This window comes from Salvelinus namaycush, chromosome 1 (assembly GCF_016432855.1).
Source record: "Salvelinus namaycush isolate Seneca chromosome 1, SaNama_1.0, whole genome shotgun sequence".
NCBI lineage: Eukaryota > Metazoa > Chordata > Actinopteri > Salmoniformes > Salmonidae > Salvelinus > Salvelinus namaycush.
Genome location: NC_052307.1, coordinates 9,760,740 through 9,779,529, shown reverse-complemented (window position 1 = coordinate 9,779,529; position 18,790 = coordinate 9,760,740). Strand labels below are relative to the sequence as shown.

At 45.1% G+C, this 18,790-nt stretch overlaps 1 protein-coding gene across 1 annotated transcript in view; it reads left to right on the top strand.

Annotated features, from left to right (window-relative positions):
- LOC120050345 (adhesion G-protein coupled receptor V1-like) overlaps positions 1 to 18,790 on the top strand; it is a 211,817-nt gene that overhangs the window by 36,696 nt on the left and 156,331 nt on the right. The window contains exons 27-35 of the mRNA XM_038996933.1: positions 141 to 753; positions 6,340 to 6,555; positions 6,691 to 6,906; positions 8,899 to 9,143; positions 9,292 to 9,473; positions 12,407 to 13,224; positions 13,338 to 13,547; positions 17,153 to 17,283; positions 17,394 to 17,493. Of these exons, the coding sequence (XP_038852861.1) occupies positions 141 to 753; positions 6,340 to 6,555; positions 6,691 to 6,906; positions 8,899 to 9,143; positions 9,292 to 9,473; positions 12,407 to 13,224; positions 13,338 to 13,547; positions 17,153 to 17,283; positions 17,394 to 17,493 (2,731 nt within the window). The remainder of the gene's footprint in view (positions 1 to 140; positions 754 to 6,339; positions 6,556 to 6,690; positions 6,907 to 8,898; positions 9,144 to 9,291; positions 9,474 to 12,406; positions 13,225 to 13,337; positions 13,548 to 17,152; positions 17,284 to 17,393; positions 17,494 to 18,790) is intronic.

Sequence of the window (18,790 nt, the reverse complement as noted above, 5' to 3'; positions counted from 1 at the left end):
GTCTCTGTGTTTCAGTGTGTTTGTGTATGTGTCTCTGTGTTTCAGTGTGTTTGTGTATGTGTCTCTGTGTTTATCTCTGTGTTTCAGTGTGTGTGTGTTTACTCTACTCTCTCTCTGGGCCCCCCCTCTAACCATCTCAGGTGATGCGGTTGTTTGGTGCCTTGTCCAACGTAACTGTATTCTGGGAGGCTGATGTCAGCTCTGAGGAAGACCTCATCAGCAGGGCCGGGAACATCACCTTCCACGTGGGCCAGACCAGGGGGGAGATTGAGCTCCAGGTGGCCCAGGACGAGGTGCCGGAGCTGGACAAGAGATTCGGTGTGTCCCTAGTCAACGTCTCCCATGGGCGTCTGGGTGTGAGGACTGAGGCCACTGTGACCGTGCTGGCCAGTGACGACCCCTATGGAGTGTTTGTGTTCTCGGAGAGCAGCAGGCCGGTCCGCCTGCCTGAGGGCCACACCCTGGTCACCCTCACCATCTACAGGCAGAGGGGGCTGATGGGAAGGGTGCGCGTTACGTACGGGACCCTGAGTGAGGCTGACGCCGCCCCCTTCATGACCCCGGGGGTGGGCCGGGCCAACGAGGGGAATGACTTTGTCCCCCTCCTGGAGTCGGTGGTGTTCACAGCCAATCAGAGTGAGGCTAAAGTAACCCTTCGAGTGCTGGATGATGAAGAGCCTGAGAGGGATGAGTCTGTATTCATGGAGCTGATCAGTGTCAATCTCATAGGAGGAGGACAGCATGAGAGATTAAGTAAATCACTGCAACATGTTCACATCACAACTATGAATATCCAGCCTTATACATGGTCAACATACGATATATATATATACACATACATACATACATATATATATATACACTACATATACAAAAACGAATATATATATATATATATACATATACAAACACTATATTTACTATCTTTCAAAAGTTTGGGGTCACTGAGAAATGTCCTTGTTTTTGAAAGAAAAGCAAATTTTTTGTCCATTAAAATAACATAAAATTGATCAGAAATACAGTGTAGACATTGTTAATGTTGTAAATGACTATTGTAGCTGGAAACCGCAGATTTTTTATGGAATATCCACATAGGCGTACAGAGGCCCATTATCAGCAACCATCACTCCTGTGTTCCAATGGCATGTTGTGTTAGCTAATCCAAGTTCATAATTTTAAACGGCTAATTGATCATTAGAAAACCCTTTTGCAATTATGTTAACACAGCTGAAAACTTTGTGCTGATTAAAGAAGCAATAAAACTGGCCTTCTTTAGACTAGTTGAGTGTCTGGAGTATCAGCATTTGTGGGTTCGATTACATGCTCAAAATGGCCAGAAACAAAGACCTTTCTTCTGAAACTTGTCAGTCTATTCTTGTTCTGAGAAATGAAGGCTATTCCATGCGAGAAATGTGTTCTACTCCCTTCACAGAACAGCGCAAACTGTCTCTAACCAGAATAGAAAGAGGTGTGGGAGGCCCCGGTGCACAACTGAGCAAGAGGACAAGTACATTAGAGTGTCTAGTTTGAGAAACAGACGCCTCACAAGTCCTCAACTGGCAGCTTCATTAAATAGTACCCGCAAAACACCAGTCTCAACGTCAACAGTGAAGAGGCGACTCCGAGATGCTGGCCTCTGTACGCCTATGTAGATATTCCCCATGAAATCTGCCGTTTCCAGCCACAATAGTCATTTACTACATAAAGAATGTCTACACTGTATTTCTGATCAATTTTATGTTATTTTAATAGGCAAAAAATGTGCTTTTCTTTCAAAAACAGGGACATTTCTAAGTGACCCCAAACTTTTGAACGATAGTGTACATGCATTATATATACACTGCTCAAAAAAATAAAGGGAACACTTAAACAACACAATGTAACTCCAAGTCAATCACACTTCTGTGAAATCAAACTGTCCACTTAGGAAGCAACACTGATTGACAATAAATTTCACATGCTGTTGTGCAAATGGAATAGACAAAGGGTGGAAATTATAGGCAATTAGCAAGACACCCCCAATAAAGGAGTGATTCTGCAGGTGGTGACCACAGACCACTTCTCAGTTCCTATGCTTCCTGGCTGATGTTTTGGTCATTATTGAATGCTGGCGGTGCTCTCACTCTAGTGGTAACATGAGACGGAGTCTACAACCCACACAAGTGGCTCAGGTAGTGCAGCTCATCCAGGATGGCACATCAATGCGAGCTGTGGCAAGAAGGTTTGCTGTGTCTGTCAGCGTAGTGTCCAGAGCATGGAGGTGCTACCAGGAGACAGGCCAGTACATCAGGAGACGTGGAGGAGGCCGTAGGAGGGCAACAACCCAGCAGCAGGACTGCTACCTCCACCTTTGTGCAAGGAGGAGCACTGCCAGGGCCCTGCAAAATGACCTCCAGCAGGCCACAAATGTGCATGTGTCAGCATATGGTCTCACAAGGGCTCTGAGGATCTCATCTCGGTACCTAATGGCAGTCAGGCTACCTCTGGCGAGCACATGGAGGGCTGTGCGGCCCCACAAAGAAATGCCACCTCACACCATGACTGACCCACCGCCAAACCGGTCATGCTGGAGGATGTGCAGGCAGCAGAACGTTCTCCACGGCGTCTCCAGACTCTGTCACATGTGCTCATGTGCTCAGTGTGAACCTGCTTTCATCTGTGAAGAGCACAGGGCGCCAGTGGCGAATTTGCCAATCTTGGTGTTCTCTGGCAAATGCCAAACGTCCTGCACGGTGTTGGGCTGTAAGCACAACCCCCACCTGTGGACGTCGGGCCCTCATACCATCCTCATGGAGTCTGTTTCTGACCGTTTGAGCAGACACATGCACATTTGTGGCCTGCTGGAGGTCATTTTGCGGGGCTCTGGCAGTGCTCCTCCTTGCACAAAGGTGGAGGTAGCGGTCCTGCTGCTGGGTTGTTGCCCTCCTACGGCCTCCTCCACGTCTCCTGATGTACTGGCCTGTCTCCTGGTAGCGCCTCCATGCTCTGGACACTACGCTGACAGACACAGCAAACCTTCTTGCCACAGCTCGCATTGATGTGCCATCCTGGATGAGCTGCACTACCTGAGCCACTTGTGTGGGTTGTAGACTCCGTCTCATGCTACCACTAGAGTGAGAGCACCGCCAACATTCAATAATTACCAAAACATCAGCCAGGAAGCATAGGAACTGAGAAGTGGTCTGTGGTCACCACCTGCAGAATCACTCCTTTATTGGGGGTGTCTTGCTAATTGCCTATAATTTCCACCTTTTGTCTATTCCATTTGCACAACAGCATGTGAAATTTATTGTCAATCAGTGTTGCTTCCTAAGTGGACAGTTTGATTTCACAGAAGTGTGATTGACTTGGAGTTACATTGTGTTGTTTAAGTGTTCCCTTTATTTTTTTGAGCAGTGTACATACATTCATTCACTATATATATGTACGCTATATATACATACACTATATATATATATATATATACATTCACTATATTTAAACACTATATATATATATACAGTTGAAGTCGGAAATTTACATACAGTTAGGTTGGAGTCATTAAAACTCGTTTTTCAACCACTCCAGAAATTTCTTGTTAACAAACTATAGTTTTTGCAAGTCGGTTAGGACATCTACTTTGTGCATGACACAAGTAATTTTTCCAACAATTGTTTACATACAGATTATTTTACTTATAATTCACTGTATCACAATTCCAGTGGGTCAGAAGTTTACATACACTAAGTTGACTGAGCCTTTAAACAGCTTGAAAAATTCCAGAAAATGATGTCATGGCTTTAGAAGCTTCTGATTGGCTAATTGACATCATTTGAGTCAATTGGAGGTGTTTCTGTGGATGTATTTCAAGGCCTACCTTCAAACTCAGTGCTTCTTTGCTTGACATCATGGAAAAATCAAAAGAAATCAGCCAAGACCTTAGAAAAAAAATTGTAGATCTCCATAAATCTGGTTCATCCTTGGGAGCAATTTCCAAATGCCTGAAGGTACCACGTTCATCTGTACAAACTATAGTACGCAAGTATAAACACCATGGGACCACGCAGCCGATATACCGCTTAGGAAGGAGATGCGTTCTGTCTCCTTGAGATGAACATACTTTGGTGTGAAAAGTGCAAATCAATCCCAGAACAACAGCAAAGGACCTTGTGAAGATGCTGGAGGAAAACGGTACAAAAGTATCTATATCCACAGTAAAACAAGTCCTGTATCGACATAACCTCAAAGGTCGCTCAGCAAGAAAGAAGACACTGCTCCAAAACCGCCATAAAAAAGCCAGACTACGGTTTGCAACTGCACATGGGGACAAATATCATACTTTTTGGAGAAATGTCCTCAGGTTTGATGAAACAAAAATAGAACTGTTTAGCCATAATGACCATTGTTATGTTTGGAGGAAAAAGGGGGAAGCTTGCAAGCCGAAGAACACCATCCCAACCGTGAAGCACAGGGGTGGCAGCATCATGTTGTGGGTGTGCTTTGCTGCAGGAGGGACTGGTGCACTTCACAAAATAGATGGCATCATGAGGGAGGGAAATTATGTGGATATATTGAAGCAACATCTCAAGACATCAGTCAGGAAGTTAAAGCTTGGTCGCAAATGGGTCTTCCAAATGTACAATGACCCCAAGCATACTTCCAAAGTTGCGGCAAAATGGCTTAAGGACAACAAAGTCAAGGTATTGGAGTGGCCATCACAAAGCCCTGACCTCAATCCCATAGAAAATTTGTGGGCAGAATTGAAAAAGCGTGAGCGAGCAAGGAGGCCTACAAACCTGACTCAGTTACATGAAAAAAATAAAAGCTGAAATAAATCATTCTCTCTACTATTATTCTGACATTTCACATTCTTAAAATAAAGTGGTGATCCTAACTGACCTAAGACAGGGACGTTTTACTAGGATTAAATGTCAGGAATTGTGAAAAACTGAGTTTAAATGTATTTGGCTAAGGTGTATGTAAACTTCCGACTTCAACTGTTCACTATATATACTAAAGTATGTGGACACCCCTTCAAATTAGTGAATTCGGCTATTTCAGCCACACCCGTTGCTGACAGGTGTATAAAATCGAGCACACAGCCATGCAATCTCCATAGACAAACATTGTCAGTAGAATGGCCTTACTGAAGAGCTTATTGACTTTCAACATGGCACGGTCATAGGATGCCACCTTTCCAACAAGTCAGTTCGTCAAATTTCTGTCCTGCTACAGCTGCCCCGGTCAACTGTAAGTGCTGATTTTGTGAAGTGGAAACGTCTAGAAGCAACAACGTCTCAACCACAAAGTGGTAGACCACACAAGCTCACAGAACGGGACTGCCGAGTGCTGAAGCGTATAAAACTCGTCTGTCCTCGGTTGCAACACTCACTAACGAGTTCCAAACTGCCTCTGGAAGCAACGTCAGCACAATACCTGTTCATCGGGAGCTTCATGAAATTGGTTTCCGCAGCCGGGCTCTCCATGCGCAATGCCAAGCATCGGCTGGAGTGTTGTAAAGCTTGCCGCCGTTGTAAATAATAATTTGTTCTTAACTGATTTGCCTAGTTAAATAAAGGTTACATTTTTTAAATAAAAAAATACATTTAAAAAAGCTCGCCGCCATTGGACTCTGGAGCAGTGAAAACGCGTTCTCTGGAGTGAGGAATCACTCTTCACCATCTGGCAGTCCGATGGAAAAATCTGGGTTTAGCAGATGCCAGGAGAACGCTACCTGACCCAATGCATAGTGCCAACTGTAAAGTTTGGTAGAGGAGGAATAATTGTCTGGGGCTTGGTTCGGGCTAGGCCCCTTAGTTCCAGTGAAGGGAAATCTTAACGCTACAGCATACAATAACATTCTAGACTATTCTGTGCTTCCAACATTGTGGAAACAGTTTGGGGAAGGCCCTTTCCTTTTATTTCAGCATGACAAGGCCCCCATGCACAAAGCGAGGTCCATACAGAAATGGTTTGTCGAGATCTGTGTGGAAGAACTTGACTGGCCTGCACAGAGTAGTGACCAAAGTAGTGACCCAATCGAAAACCTTTGGGAATTGGAACGCCGACTGCGAGTCAGGCCTAATTGCCCAACATCAGTGCCCGACCTCACTAATGATCTTTGAGGCTGAATGGAAGCAAGTCCTCACAGCAATGTTCCAATATCTAGTGGAAAGCCTTCCCAGAAGAGTGGAGGCTGTTAAAGGAGAAAAGTGGGGACCAACTCCATATTAATGCCCATGATTTTGGAATGAGATGCTCGAAGAGCAGGTGTCCACATACTCTTGGTCATGTGGTGTATGCAGCTGGACTAGGGATATTGTTTTTTTGTCAAACCATACAGTTTCTTCTCTTTCCTAGTTGTCCAGTCTCCTCGTCTTGGTCCGAAGGCAGAGATCGTGGCCCAGGTCATAGTAGAGGCCAGTGATGACGCCTTTGGGTTTCTGCAGCTGTCCGCCCCTGCCGTCAACGTGGCCGAGAACTATGTTGGACCCATTATCAATGTCACACGCATTGGGGGAATTTTTGCTGACGTATCTGTGAAGTTCAGAGCTGTACCAATGACTGCCAGAGTTGGTCAGTGTGGTCTACATCATCTCAATAGTATCAATAGTGACTCATATAAACTGTATAGCAGGGACTGTGTGTGCAAGCGTGCGCAAAGTGTATGTAACAAATTGTGTGTGTCTAACAATGTGTGTGTCAACCCAGGTGACGACTACAGCGTAGCGTCCTCTGACGTGGTTCTCCTGGAGGGGGAGACCAGTAAGCCAGTTCCCATCTACATCATTGATGATGTGATTCCTGAGCTGGAGGAGACCTTCCGCATCGAGTTGCTCAACGTCACCACAGGGGGTGCTAAACTGGGGGTGCTCACCCGCACCATCATCACCATCCTGCCCTCCGACGACCCCTTTGGGGCCTTTGGTTAGCTCACGTCTCTCTCCTCTCCAACACAGACATGCCCTCACGTATGTGCATGTATACTAGTCAATATAGTTCTAGAATGTGAGGGAAAAAAATATTTGATCCCCTGCTGATTTTGTATGTTTGCCCACTGACAAAGAAATGATCAGTCTACAATTTTAATGGTAGGTTTATTTAAACAGTGAGAGACAGAATAACAACAACAAAAAACAGAAAAACGCATGTCAAAAATGTTACAAATTGATTTGCATTTTAATGAGGGAAATACGTATTTAAGTATCAATCAGAAAGATTTCTGGCTCCCAGGTGTCTTTTATACAGGTAACGAGCTGAGATTAGGAGCACACTCTTAACTCGCCCAGAACTACACGGGAGGATCTTGTCAATGATCTCAAGGCAGCTGGAACCATAGTCACCAAGAAAACAATTGGTAACACACTACGCCGTGAAGGACTGAAATCCTGCAGCGCCCGCAAGGTCCCCCTGCTCTAGAAAGCACATATACATGCCCGTCTGAAGTTTGCCAATGAACATCTGAATGATTCAGAGGACAACTGGGTGAAAGTGTTGTGGTCAGATGATACCAAAATGGAGCTCTTTGGCATCAACTCAACTCGCCGTGTTTGGAGGAGGAGGAATGCTACCTATGACCCCAAGAACACCATCCCCACCGTCAAACATGGAGGTGGAAACATTAGGCTTTGGGGGTGTTTTTCTGCTAAGGGGACAGGACAACCACTGCATCAAAGGGACGATGGACGGGGCCATGTACCGTCAAATCTTGGGTGAGAACCTCCTTCCCTCAGCCAGGGCATTGAAAATGGGTCATGGATGGGTATTCCAGCATGACAATGACCCAAAACACATGGCCAAGGCAACAAAGGAGTGGCTCAAGAAGAAGCACATTAAGGTCCTGGAGTGGCCTAGCCAGTCTCCAGACCTTAATCCCATAGAAAATCTGTGGAGGGAGCTGAAGGTTCGAGTTGCCAAACGTCAGCCTCGAAACCTTAATGACTTGGAGAAGATCTGCAAAGAGGAGTGGGACAAAATCCCTCCTGAGATGTGTGCAAACCTGGTGGCCAACTACAAGAAACGTCTGACCTCTGTGATTGCCAACAAGGGTTTTGCCACCAAGTACTAAGTCATGTTTTGCAGAGGGGTCAAATACTTATTTCCCTCATTAAAATGCAAATCAATTTATACAATTTTTGACATGTGTTTTTCTGGATTTTTTTGTTGTTATTCTGTCTCTCACTGTTCAAATAAACCTACCATTAACATTATAGACGGATAATTTCTTTGTCAGTGGGCAAACGTACAAAACCAGCAGGGGATCAAATACTTTTTCCCTCACTGTACAGATGCTCATTCAAATCAGATTACAGTACATGCACAATGACTGACTACATTAGCCAATAATCTATTGTATTTTCGTCTAAAAGAGCCCAATGAAAAATCCTGCATTGTTCCTTTATTAGTAAATGACCCATTAGACCTCATCAAAGTACTGTTTGTGTTCCCTAGTATTTCAGAATGCTAACCCCTAACCCTAGTATTTCAGACTGCTAACCCCTAACCCTAGTATTTCAGACGGCTAACCCCTAACCTCTGACCCTAGTATTTCAGACGGCTAACCCCTAACCTCTGACCCTAGTATTTCAGACGGCTAACCCCTAACCTCTGACCCTAGTATTTCAGACGGCTAACCCCTAACCTCTGACCCTAGTATTTCAGACTGCTAACCTCTAACCCTAGTATTTCAGATGGCTAACCCCTAACCCTAGAATTTCAGACGGCTAATCCCTAACCTCTAACCCTAGTATTTCAGACGGCTAACCCCTAACCTCTGACCCTAGTATTTCAGACGGCTAACCCCTAACCCCTAACCCTAGTATTTCAGACGGCTAACCCCTAACCCCTAACCCTAGTATTTCAGATGGCTAACCCCTAACCCTAGTATTTCAGACTGCTAACCCCTAACCCTAACCCTAGTATTTCAGGCTGCTCCCGTCACCATAGAGGAGCCAGGGGTGAACTCATTCCAGGTGACACTGCCCATCGTGCGAAACGCTGGGGCCATAGGGACCGTAGTTGTCCAGTGGCGAGCCACGGTGAACGGCAGAGCAGCAGTAGGGGACCTCCGGCCTGTGTCAGGAGAGGTCACCTTTGCGCCAGGAGAAACTATGAAGACGTTGAAAGTTGAGGTCCTAGCAGACGATGTGCCGGAAATTGAGGAAGTAAGAAACACAATCGTAATTTCTTACATTTTTGTTATTTTTTGCCAAACAAAGGCTTGTATCATAATATATGCTATATAATATATAGGCCTATAATACAATAATATAACATATGCCATTTTTCCTCTGAACGTTCTGTGCTTTTCAGATAATCAAGGTGGAATTGACTAGTGCCACTAATGGAGGAAACATTGGAAGAGACAAAACAGTCAATATCATTGTCCCAGCCAATGACAACCCGTATGGAACGGTCTACTTTGAGCAGTCTGTGTATCAAGTGCAGGAACCTCTCGAGGGAATTTTTGTGGCCAACATTACTGTCCGTCGAAGGTTTGTTTGTTGCAGGTCCTTTGTGGCAGTGAAATTACATATTGCTACTTTTCTGTTCTTTGACTTGGAATGCTCAACTAACTCTCTCTCCCTCTCTCTTTCCTTCATCTCAACTAACTCTCTCTCCTTCATCTCATCTCAACTAACTCTCTCTCCCTCTCTTTCTCCTTCATCTCAACTCTCTCTCTCCCTCTGTCCTTCATCTCAACTAACTATCTCTCCCTCTCTCTGTCCTTCATCTAAACTAACTCTCTCTCCCTCTCTCTGTCCTTCATCTCAACTCTCTCTCCCTCTCTCTGTCCTTCATCTCAACTAACTCTCTCTCCCTCTCTCTGTCCTTCATCTCAACTAACTCTCTCTCCCTCTCTCTGTCCTTCATCTCAACTCTCTCTCCCTCTCTCTGTCCTTCATCTCAACTAACTCTCTCTCTCTCTCTCTCTGTCCTTAATCTCAATTTACTATCTCTCCCTCTCTCAAACCTTAATCTCAATGTACTCTCTCTCCCTCTCGCTGTCCTTCATCTAAACTAACTCTCTCTCCCTCTCTCTGTCCTTCATCTCAACTCTCTCTCCCTCTCTCTGTCCTTCATCTCAACTAACTCTCTCTCCCTCTCTCTGTCCTTCATCTCAACTAACTCTCTCTCCCTCTCTCTGTCCTTCATCTCAACTCTCTCTCCCTCTCTCTGTCCTTCATCTCAACTAACTCTCTCTCTCTCTCTCTCTGTCCTTAATCTCAATTTACTATCTCTCCCTCTCTCAAACCTTAATCTCAATGTACTCTCTCTCCCTCTCGCTGTCCTTCATCTCAACTAACTCTCTCTCCCTCTCTCTGTCCTTCATCTCAACTAACTCTCTCTCCCTCTCTCTGTCCTTAATCTCAATTTACTCTCTCTCCCTCTCTCAAACCTTAATCTCAATGTACTCTCTCTCCCTCTCGCTGTTCTTCATCTCAACTAACTCTCTCTCCCTCTCGCTGTCCTTCATCTCAACTAACTCTCTCTCCCTCTCTCTGTCCTTCATCTCAACTAACTCTCTCTCCCTCTCTCTGTCCTTCATCTCAACTAACTCTCTTCCTCTCTCAAACCTTAATCTCAATGTACTCTCTCTCCCTCTCGCTGTCCTTCATCTCAATGTACTCTCTCTCCCTCTCGCTGTCCTTCATCTCAACTAACTCTCTCTCCCTCTCGCTGTCCTTCATCTCAACTAACTCTCTCTCCCTCTCTCTGTCCTTCATCTCAACTAACTCTCTCTCCCTCTCTCTGTCCTTAATCTCAACTCTCTCTCCCTCTCTCTGTCCTTAATCTCAACTCTCTCTCCCTCTCGCTGTCCTTCATCTCAACTAACTCTCTCTCCCTCTCGCTGTCCTTCATCTCAACTAACTCTCTCTCCCTCTCTCTGTCCTTCATCTCAACTCTCTCTCCCTCTCTCTGTCCTTCATCTCAACTAACTCTCTCTCCCTCTCTCTGTCCTTCATCTCAACTAACTCTCTCTCCCTCTCTCTGTCCTTCATCTCAACTAACTCTCTCTCCCTCTCTCCCTCTCTCAAACCTTAATCTCAACTAACTCTCTCTCCCTCTCGCTGTCCTTCATCTCAACTAACTCTCTCTCCCTCTCGCTGTCCTTCATCTCAACTAACTCTCTCTCCCTCTCTCTGTCCTTCATCTCAACTAACTCTCTTCCTCTCTCAAACCTTAATCTCAATGTACTCTCTCTCCCTCTCGCTGTCCTTCATCTCAATGTACTCTCTCTCCCTCTCGCTGTCCTTCATGTCAGCTAACTCTCTCTCCCTCTCGCTGTCCTTCATCTCAACTAACTCTCTCTCCCTCTCTCTGTCCTTCATCTCAACTAACTCTCTCTCCCTCTCTCTGTCCTTAACCTCAACTCTCTCTCCCTCTCGCTGTCCTTCATCTCAACTAACTCTCTCTCCCTCTCTCTGTCCTTCATCTCAACTAACTCTCTCTCCCTCTCTCTGTCCTTCATCTCAACTCTCTCTCCCTCTCTCTGTCCTTCATCTCAACTAACTCTCTCTCCCTCTCTCTGTCCTTCATCTCAACTAACTCTCTCTCCCTCTCTCTGTCCTTCATCTCAACTAACTCTCTCTCCCTCTCTCTGTCCTTCATCTCAATTTACTCTCTCTCTCTCCCTCTTTCAAACCTTAATCTCAACTAACTCTCTCTCCCTCTCGCTGTCCTTCATCTCAACTAACTCTCTCTCCCTCTCGCTGTCCTTCATCTCAACTAACTCTCTCTCCCTCTCTCTGTCCTTCATCTCAACTAACTCTCTTCCTCTCTCAAACCTTAATCTCAATGTACTCTCTCTCCCTCTCGCTATCCTTCATCTCAACTAACTCTCTCTCCCTCTCGCTGTCCTTCATCTCAACTAACTCTCTCTCCCTCTCGCTGTCCTTCATCTCAACTAACTCTCTCTCCCTCTCGCTGTCCTTCATCTCAACTAACTCTCTCTCCCTCTCGCTGTCCTTCATCTCAACTAACTCTCTCTCCCTCTCGCTATCCTTCATCTCAACTAACTCTCTCTCCCTCTCGCTGTCCTTCATCTCAACTAACTCTCTCTCCCTCTCGCTGTCCTTAATCTCAATGTACTCTCTCTCCCTCTCTCTGTCCTTCATCTCAACTTTCTCTCCCTCTCTCTGTCCTTCATCTCAACTAACTCTCTCTCCCTCTCTCTGTCCTTCATCTCAACTAACTCTCTCTCCCTCTCTCTGTCCTTCATCTCAACTCTCTCTCCCTCTCTCTGTCCTTCATCTCAACTAACTCTCTCTCCCTCTCTCTGTCCTTCATCTTAATGTACTCTCTCTCCCTCTCCCTGTGTTTCATCTCAACTAACTCTCTCTCCCTCTCTCTGTCCTTCATCTCAACTCTCTCTCCCTCTCTCTGTCCTTCCTCTTAACTCTGTCTCTCTCACTCATCTTGTCAGTGGTGGTCATTTTGGCCGAGTGGAGGTCCTCTACAGCACCTCAGAGATAGACATAGTGAGCATGGCCCAGACTGAAGGCCAGAACCTGCTGTTGTACTACAGCCCCCCGGTGTCAGGAGTGCCCTCTGGCGCCCCCCGCAGGCCAGTCAACATCAGCTCCCAAGGGGACCCCCTGGTTGTCTGTGCTGCTGCCTGCCTGAGGGAGAGAGCCTGCCAGGCCTTCTCCCTGTCTCCTCCTGGGGGATCTTCCCCCATGGCCTCCTGCACCTGGGTGACCAGCGGGGCCACCCAGCTGACCGCGTCCGCCCAGACCCTCACCTACACCAAAAACACCACGGCCACCACCGCTCTCTTCAGCTCGCAGGCCGTGGCTGGGAGTGACTACACTACGACAGCACAGACAGCCATCTTGGAGGACGGCTCAGGTGAAGCCAACCTGACCGTGCCCATTCTGACGGACAAACTCCCCGAAATGGACGAGAGCTTCTACATCCGCATCCTGAAGGTGGTGCTGGTGAACTTGACGGTGGCTCAGAAGAACCTGCCCTCCATAGGGCATCCGGACAAGGCAGTGGTCACAATAGGCATGAATGGGGATGCCTTTGGGGTGTTTCTCATCTACAGCCTCAGCCCTAATGCTACACAGGACGGGCTCTATCTGGAGGTGAGGGAGGAGCCACGTGTGTCAGTACCCCTGGTCATAGAGAGGAGGGGGGGCAGCCTAGGGCAGGTGACTGTGGAGTGGAGGTTCGTGGGTGGAATGGCTACACCGGGCACTGACTTCACCGGGACTGGAGAAACACTTGTCTTTGCCGATGGTAGGTTTGACATCTAGTACTACAGAAGGCTTTTTGGATATGAATGCATTTTTTGATATGCAGTATATTGTGTGTGTTCCCTTCATATATTGAAGTGTTCCCTTCATCCCAAGGCGATTTTAAGAAGAACATTGAGATAGTGATCGTGGATGATTTGGAGCCCGAGGACAGCGAGACTCTGATGGTTGGCTTGGTGAAGACTGCGGGAGGCAGTCGGATCCTGCCCAGCTCAGACACGGTCACCATCATCATCCTGGCTAACGACAACGTGGCTGGGGTGGTGGGCTTCCACTCAGCCTCACGCTCTGTTATCGCCAGAGAGGGTGAGTGTGGTAGAGGGGCCCCTGTCAGTCACTTTAATGAAGCAAGCCTCAATGTTAATCACTCTGTGAATTATTATTATGTCTCTGCAACGAGCCAGTTTGCCAAGCAGACACTAATGACAAAATAGCCTCCCCTGATAGTAACGATATTAACACCTGTCAAAATGCAACCATTTTGTACCGAAATAAGCTGAACATTGCATTTCTCTTCATGGATTTATGATCATACATTCATAAAAGTGCTGTTTGAAAAGGTCAACACCGCTACCATAGCTCAACACAGTTACCATAGCTCAACACAGTTACCATAGCTCAACACAGTTACCATAGCTCAACACCGCTACCATAGCTCAACACAGTTACCATAGCTCAACACAGTTACCATAGCTCAACACAGTTACCATAGCTCAACACAGTTACCATAGCTCAACACCGCTACCATAGCTCAACACAGTTACCATAGCTCAACACAGTTACCATAGCTCAACACAGTTACCATAGCTCAACACCGCTACCATAGCTCAACACAGTTACCATAGCTCAACACCGCTACCATAGCTCAACACAGTTACCATAGCTCAACACAGTTACCATAGCTCAACACAGTTACCATAGCTCAACACCGCTACCATAGCTCAACACCGCTACCATAGCTCAACACCGGTACCATTGCTCAACACAGTTGCCATACGGCAACACAGCTACCATAGCTCAACGCCGCTACCATAGCTCAACACAGTTACCATAGCTCAACACAGTTACCATAGCTCAACGCCGCTACCATAGCTCAACGCCGCTACCATAGCTCAACACCGCTACCATAGCTCAACGCCGCTACCATAGCTCAACACCGCTACCATAGCTCAACACAGTTACCATAGCTCAACACAGTTACCATAGCTCAACACGGTTACCATAGCTCAACACAGTTACCATAGCTCAACACAGTTACCATAGCTCAACACAGTTTCCATAGCTCAACACAGTTACCATAGCTCAACACCGCTACCATAGCTCAACACCGCTACCATAGCTCAACACCGCTACCATAGCTCAACACAGTTACCATAGCTCAACACGGTTACCATAGCTCAACACGGTTACCATAGCTCAACACAGTTACCATAGCTCAACACAGTTACCATAGGTCAACACAGTTACCATTGTTCAGCACGCCATAGCTCAAACTCATTCAACACACTTACCATAGGGCAACACCGCACCATAGCTCAACACTGCTACCATAGCTCAACCTCATTCAACACAGTTACCATTCGGCAACACAGCTACCGTAGCTTAACACTGCTACCATAGCTCAACCTCATTCAACACAGCTACCATAGCTCAACCTCATTCAACACAGCTACCATACCGCAAACACAGTTACCATAGCTCAACACCACTACCCCAACCTCATTCATCGCTTTGCACTCCGTGGGATTCGGAGACAACCAATTAATTAATGAAGGAATGCAGCAGGTAGTGGGAGGAGCATGTGGGAATAGGTGGCTCATGCAGTTAGTTCCAGGCATAGCTCATTGGACATGCATGACAGAGCTCTTCCACTCTTATCTGTGGCAAATCCTTACACCACTTACTGATATAATGAGTATCTGAAGCACCTACGGTAGCTAAGGAAGGTCCTTCAAATTGCCCTCGTCAAGTCCTATATCCTGGTTTACTCATCTAAAACAGCGGACTATGGCTAACATTTGCGCAATGAAATGGCAATGAGAAATAACCTTGACATTAGAAATAAACAGGAAGGCCTCCTATATAATCAAATGCAAATACTGCCTCTCATCACATGCATCACACAGTTTACTAAACCCATGTTGATCAATAGTCTCCTTATAATCAGTGGTGTGGAATCTACTCTAAAAATATAGTTTACCAAGCTACCAATTACTTCATACTGGAAGAAGTTAAGTTACATTAAAGCTCCTCTTAAAGTGGCAATCAGCAGTTGAAACAATAACAAAGCTGAGGGATAGGGCTTTAGTTCAAAAAGGAAAAGTCGAACTACTCTCAAATTCATAAACAGAGCTATGTATGCAAGGACTGACCACGATATCCAAATGATAGTTTTAACCCTGTTTTGAGGCTATATAGTGTTGTTTACATTTACTTTGTTTACAAACATTGAAAACAAGCTTATATGTTGGGTTCTAATGGGGTACGACAGTTGAACTAAGATCACGAGGCATTTATAAATTATATTTTTCAGGAATCAATGGGCTATATGTCATTAATTCAAAAGCCCGAAAATGGAAGAAGCTAGTGCAGATTGCTACTGCAGATTACTACTGCAGATTGCTACTGCAGATTGCTACTGCAGATTACTACTGCAGATTACTACTGCAGATTACTACTGCAGATTGCTACTGCAGATTACTACAGCAGATTACTACTGCAGATTACTACTGCAGATTACTACTGCAGATTACTACTGCAGATTGCCCGTTTAAGAAACATACAGTTTGCTGAACTAAAGTCACTTTGAAAATGTAGTTCACCACATCCAAACCTCTTCATCAAATTTAAATCTGAAACGTCATAGACTACAAATTGCAAAAACAGATCACTCTGGAGTCAGATGTTAACAATGTGTAGCTATTTAACAATATTTCAAATGAGAATAAAGCTGGTCTCATGAAGAAAAAAAAATATTGTCTACTTTACGCATATTTTATTTTATTTTTGCAAAACAATGTAGTGTGTAGTTCCAGTAGTTAGCTACAACACTACATGGCAACAAAGTAATTAACTACTGAAAACTCTAACAAGATTTTAATTTAGTTCAACTACCACCAAGCTACTGCAAAATGGAGTTAAATGACTAGTTGAACCACATGTAGTTCACTACTCCCCAACACTGCTTATAATGCACATTGTTAAGGAACAGTTTTAAATTAGCATGTGCTATTTTGCATGATGAAAATGTTGCTCCACATGTATTATCTTAAAAGGTGACTAACGTGTGTGTGTGTGTGTGTGTGTGTGTGTGTGTGTGTGTGTGTGTGTGTGTGTGTGTGTGTGTGTGTGTGTGTGTGTGTGTGTGTGTGTGTGTGTGTGTGTGTGTGTGTGTGTGTGTGTGTGTGTGTGCAGTGGTGTAAAGTAAAAATACTTAAACGTTTTTTGGGGGGTATCTGTACTTTACTTTACTATTTATATGTTTGACTACTTCTACTTCACTACATTCCTAAAGAAAATATTGTACTTTTTACTCCATGCATTTTCTCTGACACCGAAAAGTTACATTGTCGAATGCGTAGAAGGACAGGAAAATTGTCAAATTCATACTTATCAAGAGAACATCCCTGGTCATCCCTACTGCCTCTGATCTGGCGGACTCACTTAACACAAATGCTTGGTTTGTAAATTATGTCTGAGTATTGGAGATACTTACTGATATATTTTTTTTGTCATTTTATTTGAGTAATTTTCTATTAATGTATCTTTACTTTTACTCAAGTATGACAACTGGGTACTTTTTCAACCACTTTGTGTGCATGTGTGCATGTGTGCGTGCGTGCGTCTGTATGTGTGTGCGCTTGCGTGCGTCTGTTCATCCGTGTGTGTGTGTGTGTGTGTGTGTGTTGTAGGGGAGAGGCTGCCCCTGCTGGTGAGCAGGACAGCTCCCGGGCTGGGGAACGTCACAGTAGACTGGGCCATTCAAGGACCCCGCGTTGGCAGGACCTTCACACCCACCTCAGGACTACTATTCTTCACTGGGGTAAATTAAACTGACCAAGTTGCTTCCTCTGTTTCACATGGTTTACATGCCATGCACAGTACAAGGTTTATTCGGGTGTATACAATACGAGCATATTGTCATTCACACAGGGAACACTGGACACCACCATAGTCCTCCAGCTGCTTAAAGACTCAAAACCTGAGGAGAAGGAGCTGTACAGGGTGATCCTGTCCAACGTCCGCACATATGGTGAATCACCTTCTCTGTCCTCTTCCCATCAAAGTACTGAACAGGCACATTTCAAAATATTTCCTATTATGTACTTGGATCTCTGTTTATGTTACTTCTATTTAACCATTGCGAGTCAGTTAAGAGCACTTTTTTTATTTACAGTGACGGCCTGGCAATGACTCTATGCAGCATTGATCAGCAATATAGGTTACCATAGCAAAGAGTTAAGTCTATATGAGCCCCTAAGGCTGGGGATGAGTTTGACTAGTGTTTGTATAGATAGTTTATGTCAGGCTGGGGATGAGTTTGACTACTGTTTGTATAGATAGTTTCTGTCAGGCTGGGGATGAGTTTGACTAGGGTTTGTATAGATAGTTTCTGTCAGGCTGGGGATGAGTTTGACTACTGTTTGTATAGATAGTTTCTGTCAGGCTGGGGATGAGTTTGACTACTGTTTGTATAGATAGTTTCTGTCAGGCTGGGGATGAGTTTGACTAGGGTTTGTATTGATAGTTTCTGTCAGGCTGGGGATGAGTTTGACTACTGTTTGTATAGATAGTTTCTGTCAGGCTGGGGATGAGTTTGACTAGGGTTTGTATAGATAGTTTCTGTCAGGCTGGGGATGAGTTTGACTAGGGTTTGTATAGATAGTTTCTGTCAGGCTGGGGATGAGTTTGACTACTGTTTGTATTGATCGTTTCTGTCAGGCTGGGGATGAGTTTGACTACTGTTTGTATAGATAGTTTCTGTCAGGCTGGGGATGAGTTTGACTACTGTTTGTATTGATAGTTTCTGTCAGGCTGGGGATGAGTTTGACTACTGTTTGTATAGATAGTTTCTGTCAGGCTGGGGATGAGTTTGACTAGGGTTTGTGTAGATAGTTTCTGTCAGGCTGGGGATGAGTTTGACTAGGGTTTGTGTAGATAGTTTCTGTCAGGCTGGGGATGAGTTTGACTAGGGTTTGTATTGATAGTTTCTGTCAGGCTGGGGATGAGTTTGACTAGGGTTTGTATTGATAGTTTCTGTCAGGCTGGGGATGAGTTTGACTAGGGTTTGTATAGATAGTTTCTGTCAGGCTGGGGATGAGTTTGACTACTGTTTGTATAGATCGTTTCTGTCAGGCTGGGGATGAGTTTGACTAGGGTTTGTATAGATAGTTTCTGTCAGGCTGGGGATGAGTTTGACTACTGTTTGTATAGATAGTTTCTGTCAGGCTGGGGATGAGTTTGACTAGGGTTTGTATAGATAGTTTCTGTCAGGCTGGGGATGAGTTTGACTACTGTTTGTATAGATAGTTTCTGTCAGGCTGGGGATG